The sequence below is a fragment of the Silene latifolia genome, chromosome Y (genome assembly GCF_048544455.1).
Source record: "Silene latifolia isolate original U9 population chromosome Y, ASM4854445v1, whole genome shotgun sequence".
In the NCBI taxonomy this organism is placed as follows: domain Eukaryota; kingdom Viridiplantae; phylum Streptophyta; class Magnoliopsida; order Caryophyllales; family Caryophyllaceae; genus Silene; species Silene latifolia.
In genome coordinates, this window is record NC_133538.1 from 158,135,662 (window position 1) to 158,149,208 (window position 13,547).

The window sequence follows — 13,547 nt, forward strand, 5'->3', positions numbered from 1 at the left end:
AGTTACTGAAATTAAACTTTAAAGACCATCCTTTGACTTAAGGTACTTTAGTAAAGACTTATTACTTAGGCTTTAATGAGACGGAGTTCTACATTAGTTTATAAAACTGAACAGCAGTATTGTAAAATTTATAATTAATTACAGAAAAATCTAAATGACACAAGGCCAATTTTCATGGTTTCCTATAGCTTTTATCTACAACTTTCATGTTTTGACAAACTTTAAATTAGGAAAGTATCAGGGGTCTAAAAATGCATTTCTAAAAACTGTCAGAAAACGTCACCCATAATGTTTCAGTTCATAAATCTACTTTTAGAAAACATTTTAAGGCAAGGCATAATTTTAAACATAACTAAACATGATAAATCTTCATTGAGAAAAAGATTAGCTACTGTATCAAAAGCAAAATATCTTTTAAAAATGAATCTTTGAGAGAAGTCAGAAACGCGTTTTACAGACGAGCTGTTCACAAATAATTTATTCTGACCAAACTGTAAGTTTAAATCTTATGAAAATTTTTATACAGCCTCTACACTTTAAAATAACAGGAGTTTATTCTTTACACTTTTGCAAATTCGAAATATAAACAGGTGATATGATTTTTACAAACAGACGAACATATTTGACAGATTTAACAACGGTTTCCATCAAACTTGTAAAATACACCATAAATCGAAAATAATGATTGAAGACCTACAAATTTATACACAACCTAATGCTCCATGTCTCTGCCATATACTAAAATATTGTAAATTTACAATTTTATTTAATATTTTTAACATAATTAAAACTGAACAAATCGCTATAATCGCAGAAACTGCGTCAATACTTTAAATTACGAAATAAATATTAAAACTCCAAAATAATTACCACGAAAATTCATGGTATCTTAAAATCAACTATTAATTCCAGAAAAAAAAATTTACATCAGTTTAAATTATAAAAACGAATTATTAAAACCCTAATATCAAAACCATCGATTTGATCATAAAACTTGTAAATCAACCAAAATAAATTCCTATTGACAAAATAAAATTTATACATAGTCAAAATAGATTATGGATATCAAGAGATCAGAAAGTAAAGGTTTCGAAAATCATATGTATCAATAAATCTTTATAAAACCACAAAAAAAGCAATAATACATACAACTACAACAATTAATCAATGCAATACCGAGTAACGTCGTAGTTACCTTGTTACGAATCCGAATCCACATATGCTAGCATTTAATATCTCCTCTACAAACCCTTAGAAAAGGATGAACGGATGATGAGGAAAGGTCGATCGAAATAAAGAAGCAAGAAGGCAAGCGCGTACGTAGATTAATTTGTAAAACGGAAATAAAGAAGCAAGAAGGTAAGCACGTACGTAAATTTTATTTTTGCGAGAAGAACGGCGGAAGCGAGGGTTGCTCTTATTATTTTTGTAAAAGAGAAGTTATGAATAGCTCCTCTTGATCTTCACGGTTCAAGTGAGAAAGAAATAAGGAGACTTGAGTCTTCTAAAACACTAACATAAGATGCTAATAGGAATAGGTCAAAGTGGTTACAAAAGATAAGATGGTTAGCAAATAAATAAGAAAGAAAAGTGTGACAAAATGTATAGATCACACGCACCAAAAGACCAAGGGCAATTTCGAAAATGGAGAATAAAATCACCATTTAAATAGAAGTCGGTCCGTAAATGAAATTGGACTAAAAATCGACTTAAAAATTAATTAATTAAAATATCAAATCAAAACCATAGATTAAGGAATAAAATTAAATCTCATTAATAAAGATAAAATATATGAGATTAGAAATTAAAGAGAATAAAGGAGTTCAAAAGAACAAATTCCGAATTCCAACAAATTAACTCGGAGTAGAATTAGAATACGAATAAAATGAATAAATAAGGCGAAGCTGAAATAGTTAGAAATAACAATAATTCTCGAAAACAAGGAAATATTCGAGACATAAGAGAACTTAAGAATTCAAAGGAAGAAAAGAAATGGCTCACAGATAAATTCCGAGTCATACAAATCAAATCGTAATCGTAAATAAAATACGGTTACGAAAATAGATTACAAAAATGGCGGGTGTTACAGTATTTCTATTCTGAAACTTCGTATACTTAGAGTATGACGAGAATTTACAAATCGAATCCTTGAGAGAAGTCTTTGTATAGCCATATAGTTCATTGGTTAGTACTCTTGGAGCACTAAAGACATGAAGCTAAGCATTTAGAATTGAGATGGATTTATGTTCAAGGAGTTACACAAAAACCATATTCTAAACACATAAGGATAGTTAGAGAACCATCTTGGCTATATTATTTAAGGAGGATATCTGCTAGGAACATCCTAGGCAGTTGAACAATGGGATATACACAACGGAAATTGAGTACACTTGCAATAATGACATATGCAAGAAGGAAGTGATGATATTAGGATTCGGTTTTATGAATTGGAAGAACTATGGTAGTTCTTTCCAATAATCGAAGGTCCTATCCCTAAACACTGTGAGGACAGTGGGAGTTGTTCAAGGCAAGAGAGCCTATATCAAGATTGGATCTAAACACATACTCAAAAGGTTTTTATAATAAAGATTATACATAACAATGGGAAATAGTATATTGTAAGGTTAGGAAGAGTGCAAGGTGTTGCTGAGACTTACTAACCAAAGGCTTTTTCACAGGCATAACATGACAAGTCATGTCTTTTCAATTGAGTAGAAATGTGCAATTATATACAAAATGGAATATGGATTATAGATTATGTAGTAATTGATATTGTATCAATTTTACATATGTGATAATGCATTCATCGTTTGAGTTTTATTAAAAACTCTTTTATTGCTTTATTATATCCAAATAAGTTGTATGAACAACGTTGAACCCTATAAAGTGAACTGGATTAACATAGTATCGGCCCCTAGTTGCTTATATGAGGTGACGTCTCGAAGTAGCTAGAGTGTGATACGATTGATGACAAGTTCAAGTGCCATAGAGTCACAAGGGATGACTAGTCGATCACATAGGCAGACTGTATGGGACACTCTCTCGGGCAGTGGCCGCTTATAGAGTTCTGGTAATTTTTATAAAGCCTGGTCGTGGCGAGAGCTACTATAGTATTCTTATGGGTCAATTCTTATACTAGAGACTGTTCGCCTAAGTTGGTACAGTTTATGAGTGGCTTTGGTTTATGCTCTACGACTGTCGTAACTGAGGTCAAACGGGCTTCTTTTGGGTCATGATGAGCTGTGACTATACGAAGGGAATAGTGCGATAGGAATTGTCCATCCCCTTGTCAGGGTTATCTAAAATCTCAGGGCCACTCGAGGAGTAGTGAACTGAAAATGTGTGGCCACGCTCGGAAGGTATCTACAGTAGATAATTCCGGTCAGACATTTACTCTCCAGATCGAGGAAACCACTCAAGATATGATCAAATGCACGTATGACCTGCAAGACACCTTGCATTGAGTGGGAGACGATGTAATAGGACAAGAGAATTGGTGACACATACATGTCACGGACAAGTGGGAGATTGTTGGAGTATGTGTCCTCGACAATACTGCGATCACATGTTTAAATCTCATAATAAGAATACGTAAGAGATGATTCAATTATATAGTCAACTGATCAACATTAATCGGTAATGATTGGCTAACTAGAGTTTGACATTACTGTGGTTTGACGGTAATGATCAGTTGATCCCTTAAGGTCACACCTATAGGACGATTCCCAAACAGAAAAGCTAATTAATCGTATATTGATACGGATTAATTAAATCCTTAAATTGATTAAATTTCTTTATACGTGAGAATTATATATCTTATTGTAATGTGATTAAATAAGATTCAATTTAATAATTAATTTGTTATATTACTAAGATTGATTAATGTTTATGAAACATTAGAGATAAGAGTAATTAGTTAGTTATAATTACAAGATGTTGTAGATTATATTAACTAGTCTTAATGTGACCCATTTTATATACATGCAATTGTGAATTACTTGTTAATTTATTAAATGTAATTTATTTAATTTGAAATGATATTTAATTAGTTAAATATGCATTTATATTACTAATGACATGTTACATGTTACATGTCACATGTCACAACATATTACAAATGACAAATTACAAAGATAAAATGGAGGTCCATTTTATTTATAAAAACCGGTGGGACTAAGGGTTAGTGGGTGATATTTTTGTCATTAGTTTATTGCATTCTTAAGGATATCATGATGGCACTTATAGCATGCTTAACCCTAGGGTCCTACCCTAGTATTTTGGTAAGACAAAAAGAGTATTGAGAAGAAAAAAATTGGTCTTTCCCATCACTTGAAAAACCGGTGCCCTATTAGATGAGAAGTGATGTTCTCATTTTTAATACTTACTCTTTTTCATATGTTTTATGAAAAAATCTTTCTTCCTCTCTCTAATACTTAACATAAATTGTTTATGCACAACATTTGCTTTAGATCTAATAAATCTAAAAAATTACTATAGTAGTAATGAAAATATCACATTAGATCTAATTATTTAAGGTTCTAGTAAATATTATCTAGTTAATAATTTTACTAGAGTTTTGTGATGAATCTTGGGTGCAACAAGAGGGGACTTTTTAATTTGAAAGTTGGAGTTCATGGAGGATCATCCATAGTGGTAATAGCTAAAGATCTAGTTTTGGAAGGAGTCCAAAATTAGTGCCCTTAAATTAGTCCATATGATGTAAGAAACATAATTCTCCCTTTTGTTTACTTTGTTATGCATGCACCAGATCCACAAGGTTTATATTAACAAGTTAATTAAAATCACCATTAGAAGAGTCTAATTAGGGTATATGAACCCAACATAGGCATGTTAGGAATTTAAGATACTAATCTTATATGACATAGGACAACTCATATGGAGTTCTATGGAATAGAACGATTCCTATGAAACTAGTTCATGCCCTATTTAAACGGTTCATTTGAGGATTTAGAAAGAGATTCTATTTGTCGTTAGTAATAGTTGGTTAGCGGAGACTCGTGTTACAATCGAATTGATATCGTATATTAATAGGAGTAATGATAAAGAACAACATAAAACAACGAAGTAGTGGGAAAAGAAACATTCATCTTTAATATATGAAAACATTTTAGCATGTTTTAGCATTTATATAATGACCTCCACCCAATTATATAAATGATTCCGAGATCAATCTTCAAACAAACATGGGCACGGGAAACCGATATATCACATACTTGCATAAATTTGGTGAATTAACTCTTTAATTGATTCTACCTTAGAACTCTCGGTCGATGAATTTCATAAATTCCATCTCTAGCCCCGAAACATAAGACTAGTCTTCATATCCCGTTGAGTCCAACCAAATTTCGCGTGTAATAACGTTTTATTACCCCTCTTACCCAATAAAAAATGAAAGTACCACGGGAAACCGAATCAACCCCAAATGTCAAAGGGATTCATAGGTCCTACTATTTGGAAAGGCTAATCTCCATTTTAAATATGTGAGAGGTCTTGTCGATTTATTATTTATCTCTTTTAAGTGAACTATATTAGTGGACTAACGATAATTATAATCGACACAGTCGAAAAGACGATATATATATATATATATATATATATATATATATATATATATATATATATATATATATATATATATATATATATATATATATATATATGCATGTTTCTATAATAGATTTTAGATTTGATGAGTGTTCTTGGTAATTGACATTCCTTTAGGGGAGTTCATCAACTCAACATCACTTTATAATTGATCATACACAAGTTTCAAGCTTGTGGACATATAATGAATCCTATCATTATAATTGTCAATTGGTTCACTTTAAATAGATGTTCATATGTTTCTATGTGCAAGCATATAAAGACGAATTTTTAGAACAAACAAATACGATAAAAGGGGTGACTTGGGTTGCAAGCCAAGCCACCAAAACCCAAAATACAACCATTGTTTTAAAAGGATCACACATTTTCATGTTGAACATGGAAATCAAAATAGTTCTAAAATCCATAACATTAAAATAAAGACAATAATAAAAGCCAAGCTTCATTGGTAGCTACTCCTAACTCCTTCATGATTTCTTAAGCTTTCTTCTCTTTTCCCTTGTCTTTGCTTGGAGGAGGCCCTATTTACAATAAAAAGGGGATACATTATTACAACTTGAATCAAAATACCATAGTTGAATTAGAAACATAAAAGAAAGGATAGTCATTTACCTACTAGAGTGATCTTTCCAGCTTTGATGTCACCAAGATACTTGGAACAATTCCTCTTCCAATGTCCAACACCATTACAATAATGACATTTATCAAGAGGACCCTTCTTGGGTTTGGAAGTGCTAGCTTCAAAAGTCTTAGCCTTGGTGTTCATGGGAGCTTGCCTCTTACTCTTTTTCCCATTCTTCTTGAACTTCCCCTTGCTCTTAGTGCTTATATTTAGCACATCCTTAGGTGGGCTAACATTTAGCCCCATGTCTCTTTCGGCTTGCACAAGTAACTTGTACAACTCCTCAAGAGACACGTCATTGTCTTGCATATTTAAATTCATCAGAAATTGCACATATGCTTTGACTTTGGATAAGGAGTGAAGAATCCTATCAACAATGAGCTCTTTGGGGATCTCAACCTTTTGAATTTTCAATGTCTCGACTAGCTCCAACAATTTGAGCACGTGAGGGCTAACCTTTTGGCTCTCTTTGAAATCGAGATCAAAGAATGCTGAGGCCGCCTCATATTGGACAATCTTCGGTGTTTGTGAGAACATTTTCACAAGTTTGGAATAGATTTCATAAGTGGTGCCCATTTTAAAGGCTCTCCTTTGGAGATCCGCCTCCATAGCAAAAATCAACACATTTTTTATAGCGGCATACTCTTTGTTGTAAGCCTCATATGCTTCCCTAGTGGTGGCACTCGACCTAACATTAGGTTCGGGTGGAGAGGCCTCACTGAGGTAACGAAGCTTGTCGTCACCTTGAGCGGCTAATTTGAGTTGGGCATCCCAATCGAGGAAATTTGACCCATTCTTTTCCAGTTTACTACGATCCATGAAGGATCGGAGCCATGAAACATTAGTGAGAGCGTGAGCGTTGTTGTTTGGTGCGGCCATTTTTTATGAGAAATAAAAGTGGTCTAAAAAACAAAAAATAGAAGGAATAAAACACTTGTCGTTTTTAAAATAATAATAATAATACACGTAAATTTCAATATAAACAAGTTTTATTGCATTTATCTAGTGACCTCTACCCAACTTTCATAAATGATTCCAAGACCCAAATTCATATCAACTTGGGCACGCTTTGGCGATACATCCCTTATCAATATAACCCGGTGGATTAACCCTTTAATCGATTCTACTTTTAGAACTCTTGGTCGATAAAATTACATTAATTTTTATCTTTAGCCCAAAACACATCCGGCTATGGTCGAGAATACTTTTGTTGAGTACAACCCAAATTTCGAATAAATGTGTCCATGATCCAAATTCACATTAACTTGGGCACGCTTTGGCGATAAAACCCTCATCAACATGAATTCGGTGGATAGACATTTATCACCCTGTTCCCCTACGTAACAAGGTTTGTACCCCGGTTTGGTCGAGCGCACTCTCTCACGAAATAGGTTTTCATGGTTTCTAATTTTTGGTAAGGCTAAGACTTAATTGTTTATTTAGCGAGAGGTCATGTCAATTTATTATCTATCACGTTTTAAGTGAACTAAAGCGGTGAACTACGATTATTGTAATTGACACGGTCGATAAACTCGATATAAAATGCATGTTTAGTTATGGCGATTTAGCGATGCATGCAACATATAAATAAAATGCAAAGCATTAAAATAAAATCCTAGTATGGCCTTCCTAAAATAGTAAATCTAATAAACTATTAAAAATTCGGAAACCAACTCCTTTGGTCCCTTGATCTTCGGTCTGGGCACGCATCTCGAGGTAACACCGTCTTCATGGAAACTCCGGGAAAATTACAAATAATAAATAAAAAATACATAATTTCCTATTATACATTTGTAATAAAAATTAAATCTATTAAATTACAAAACGGTGATACGAGATCACAATAAGTACAACCGAATTGATATTCCCATACATTTCGTGTAATACCAATTAAAAACTAAGGCCATACTAAGTAAAATTTCATAATTCAAAATTTATATAAAATAAAAATATGACAATCATAAATAAAATGCAGCATTATAATATGTATGAACATGCTTAATTTTATGCTAAATTGCTTTTTAAGAGCCAATATCGTATATTTTATCAGTTTTTATGGATTTGCGTGATTTAACTTATTAAAATCACAATAATTACATAAATTCATATTTATGTACAAGTTAATTACCCTAACCATCTTAGGACTCAAAACTTAGTTGATGCGTGTCTTTTATATGATGTTTTACACCCTATTTTACACGCATTTCAGAGCTCATTTGTGTAGTTTAAGCTACTATTTTCCCTATTTCCGTCTACTTTTGTGTTTCTGTGTAATATTGCAGAAATGTGAAGAATCCAGCGGAAATCGAGCCGAATCCGTCCCCGAGTACCTAACATTGCATTTGACATGAAGTATTTACTCGGGAAGCGAACTTGGTGCGCATATCGAGGCCCGAAAGACGAATTTACGAAGCTTTTGGAGCAACTACCTGATGAAGCAGTCAATAGATTGGTATTTTCAGTTGATCGACCAGCGCGCGATTCCTGAATGAGATAAGAAGTTACTGTTCAGCGATACTCAGTCGATCGACTAGCCTCGGTGGTCGATCGACCACTCCACGAGTTGATGCGCAAATTAAAAGGACGAGAATTAGGAAGCCCATTGTAATTAGGTTATGAGTATTGGGTTACGTGATAATTCCTATATAACGTAACTCTTCCTCAGCATCTATCATCCAGTTTTCATCATTGAGTTCTTAACATACAATTCAGTATTCATTAGTTTAGTTTAGTTTTTGTCAATAAAATTTACTTTTGGCATTAAGCTTTGGTTCTTTCCTCTTCAGTTCTTCGCACGGTATTCTTCTGTTCCTTTGTTCAATCTCATTGCTTTAATTCTTCCGTAGTTTAGAATTGCTAGATAGGATCCCAAAGCCAATTTGTCGCTTCATGTTAATTATTTGTTTAGTTAATTCAATTATGAAATCATCTGCTTTGTTTATCAATTTTACTGTTATTATTATCACCAATATGTCTAGCTAAATACCCTGTGCTAAGATGTAGGGGACCTGTAGTGTAGGCGGCATAAAATAGGAAGACCTAAATCGTGCCATGGTCGATCGACTGGCCTACCTGGTCGATCGACTGGCTCACGTGAGAATACCTTCGGCTTAATTAATTTAATTGCCATTATAATATGTCTGAACATGCTTAATTTTATGCTAAATCGCCTTTTAAGAGCCAATATCGTATATTTTATCGATTTTTATGGATTTGCGTGATTTAGCTTATTAAAAATCACAATAATTATATCAATTCATATTTATGTACAAGTTAACTACTCTAACCATCTTAGGACTCAAAACTTAGTCTTCACTAATATTTTGACAATAACTCAACTTGATTTCTTAATATTGTTCATTATGGACCAAAAATACAAAATTATGCTATAAACTTCAAATTAAATTATAAAAATTTCAAATTATTTCAAAATTTGAAATTTAAACTCATGAACATTCTGGAAAAATACCATGACACTCATAATGTTCAAAACTTAGGTTAAATATTTCGAAAAAATATCGAGAAAAACAATGTTGTGGTTTATCGGTTTTAACGAATATGACCATTAAAATATGAGAAAATTTATTTTCATCAACTTTTCATTTTTATATCTGAAATATATGATAAAATGCAACATGTGACGTTTTTCTTTAGTCATGAAATATGTTTTAGCATTATATACTAAATAAAGTCACTATTTATTTAATTTTTACTCAAAAATTCATAAATCATGCTAAAGAAGTCCAATACCTCTAATATTTTTCCACACACTGAGTAAAAATGCGTGTGACAACATATTAAATTTCCATGACCAGATTCGAAATATAACTCATATTAACCTAATAAATCCTTTAAATTCGATTTAAGCTTATAAATTCCTTATTTCATGAAAAATAACTTAGTTTATCACGAGATTTAACATGACATCATTAGATAATATAAATCCCTAATTTTAAGGCGAAAACTAAAATATGAATTTTCACAAAATTTAATTGCTAGTAGAAAAAAAAACGAGAATTAATCGGGCCACCGGCTGGGACAACATGCCAAAGTCAAAATTTAAATAAAACTTACAAGCACTCCCAAGGTCGAAGAGACCGGCCGCCGGTCACCCTACTGGGACTACACCAAATTTCAAAAACTCATAAAACCTTCATGCACTCCCAGTAGGTCAAGAGACCGGCCACGGGCACCCTCACTGAATACGCCCAAACTCAAAATCACCTAAAACCTTGATGTACTCCCACCGGTCAAGAGACCGGCCGCCGGCCACCCTACTGGGACTACAGCTTACTAAAATATGTCCAAAACTTACAGAATCTCCCACCGTCAAGAGACCGCCACGGCACCCACCGGGGGACTACAAACACACGGGTTCAATGCAAAACACTTCCAAACCATTTGAAACCAACAAAAATTGTTTCCCATCAATTGTTTACGTATCCTAGCATGATTCTAACTCGGAAAAACAACATATTTGAGCATGTGAAAGGGTAATTTCGGGTTCAAGAGATGTAGCATGAGATTTTCATCCAAACATGTGAGAATTGCAAACAAGCATGATATTCAACATCCAAATTAGCACCAATCATGAAAGATACAACTTTTAACATTCATATGAGATTATAACTACATAAAACCACACAATTTTAACATAAAAGTTATTTTGAAAACTTGGTTGGGCTACTGCCCGTATAACCCACTACCTGGATTCGCCCTTGTATGTATGGTGACAGGTTGCTGTTAACACTGCAAAGTTCAACCTGCGCCTAAAGGTGAAGAGATGAGGAGATAAGGAAAGAGAGTTAAATGTGGAGGCTCACAAGAATGACAACGGGGACCGACTCAGTGAGATAGGTGCCATTCAGCATGAGCAATGCCAGCAGACATTGTGTGTTGTTTGCAGGGGCAGATCCAAGTAGTGGGCTATACGGGCTGTAGCCCAACCAAGTTTTGAAGATAAAATGAAATACATTACTACATATTCACAAAAGCAAAGTAGTGCAGTTGGTAAAAGTAAACTGATTGAAAGTTGTAGGCAGTAATGTCAACGCAGGGTCGAACCACACCCTAGCAAAGCAGCCTTTTTTGTTTCTAGAAAAACCTTATGTATTTACATTTTACTCGGCCTTTTTTGTTTTTTCCAAAGCTACCAACACGATTTCGTTTCTTAAAAGCTCTTTGTATTTAATAAATTAGTTGATGCATTAATTGTTCATTATATTTCCAATTGTTAGTTGTTCCTTAATTTAATAAGTATTTATGTGTGAGACGGTCTTATTGTATACAAGAAAAATCATTTATTAGCATTAAATAAATATTAGTTTTCTTACAAACTTGGATCGTCTCACAGCCTGAGACCGTCTTACTCTATAATTTTTGTATTAAATTTGTTCGTTTGTGAATTTAAAATTGCTAGGCAATGAGGATAATTCGTATAATTTAGTCTTTGTAACAAAAGTTAATGATAAATATTTGTATTGTTAAGTTAATTTCCAAAGAAATTTAGATTATCCGTCATTTAATAATTTTAAAAAATACAATAAAAGAAGAGATTGTAGGTCAAGATGATTGTTAATTTAATTACCAAATGTTTATTAATAAAAATATACATTTAAAAAATATTTTTCTAAAACTACTATTGTGTAATATTTACTCAAATTTTTTTTAAGATAAACTAAATTTTGTATCATTCTAAAATAAATGGTCTCGTCATTGGTAAAGGCCGCAAGGCCGCAGCATTACAATACACATATGCAAAATCATACGACTTCGCGTGATTAACCGTCGCTGACTTTGACCTAGCCCTACATACTTTTGATTCCTGGATCCACCCCAGGACATGCTATTGAACAATAGTTAAATTGTATCGCAGCAAAATGCATGAGTCGTTTACTTGAAAGTAACATTTTTTGCAGGGCCCAAGGCCAGGGTTTTTCCCTGATGATAAGTCTCAGAAGAAAGGTTTTTTTTTTTTTTTTTTTTTTTTTTTGCAACCGGTAAGACAGATTCCTAAGCCATTGTCATGGCCCGCCGTGCAAGTCGGTGAGCCACTCCATTATGTTCCCTACAAACATAACTAAAACATAAACAGTGAAAGTAAGCCGATAAAAAAGCAATGTCATCAAGGATGCCTGTAATAAGGTAATGCCTTGCTCCATATCCTGCCCACTGGGTCAGCAGTTGTAGGCAGTCAGAAGAGACCTCCACATGGAAGAAACCACAATCCTTTGCCCATTGAAGTGCCTTTGTAACGCCTACTGCCTCCGCTTGTAATGGTGATTCAGAGAATCCCCTCCCATTACCGTGACAAATCTCATGGCCTTCCATATCCAAGGCAACCCACCCCCACGACGCTTCGCACGATTTCCTCCAGCTAGCGTCAACCATCAGTCTGATCATAGAGCATGAACTTGCCGCCCCTGTGACATAAACAGGTCTGCCATTGCGGAGCATACTCGTCTCTAACCCGCGATCATTACACCCATCATCTTCTGCCGCACTGGAAGCCTGTTCCAAAGCGTTTTTTTCTTGTATTCTAGCTTCCATAGCCGCCCCCACCATATGGTTATAAATCCTGAAAAAACCCTCCGGAAAGAACCCTTCCCCCCTGAATTTAGCAGCATTACGCAGATTCCATATAGACACTATAGTAGCAAGAAACTGTATTGTTGGTACCTCCCAGTCCTCTAGAGTCCGTAGATAATGAAGCCAGTTAATGATCCAGTCTCCAGCACTGATGTGTCTCGCTTGTGTAGTGTTCACTCCCAGTGGTGAACCCGCCCAAATCCTAGCTGCCACTTCACAATCTTTAAAAATATGATCAAGAGATTCAACAGTATCGCAGTCGCTACGACACACGCAACATGACGAGTCCCACGTTAAATGTCGCTTCCCAAATTCCTCCCCCACTGGAAGAGAGTTTGAAATGATTTTCCAAATTAAAATTCTCCATGATTGTGGTCCAGGCAAGTGCCATAGCCGTGAACGACAAAAGCTCTTTCGTTTTACATCCATTCTCAATCTATCCGACACAGAAGCTTTTCGTCCAAAAACGACATTTTTATCATAAAAATCACATTTTAATGCCAATAATATATAAAATGAACAATAAAATCCATAAATGAACCAAAATATCCCAAATACATTTTAGGACTAGAAACTTTAACATACAAAGTGATTTCGTGATATATCATAATAAACACAAAATTACAAGTTTTATTTGTTAAGAAGATTAACTCGGAAAAACAATAAACCGATTTGCATGCAAACAACCTAAGGCTCTTGATACCACTTGTTG

General features: G+C 34.0%; 1 protein-coding gene across 1 annotated transcript; it reads right to left on the bottom strand.

Annotated features, from left to right (window-relative positions):
• Positions 1–12,259: 12,259 nt before the first annotated feature.
• LOC141629258 (uncharacterized) lies at positions 12,260–13,264 on the bottom strand. The gene has a single exon (XM_074442286.1). The coding sequence runs from the start codon at positions 13,262–13,264 to the stop codon at positions 12,260–12,262; it is 1,005 nt and encodes a 334-aa protein (XP_074298387.1).
• Positions 13,265–13,547: the final 283 nt, after the last annotated feature.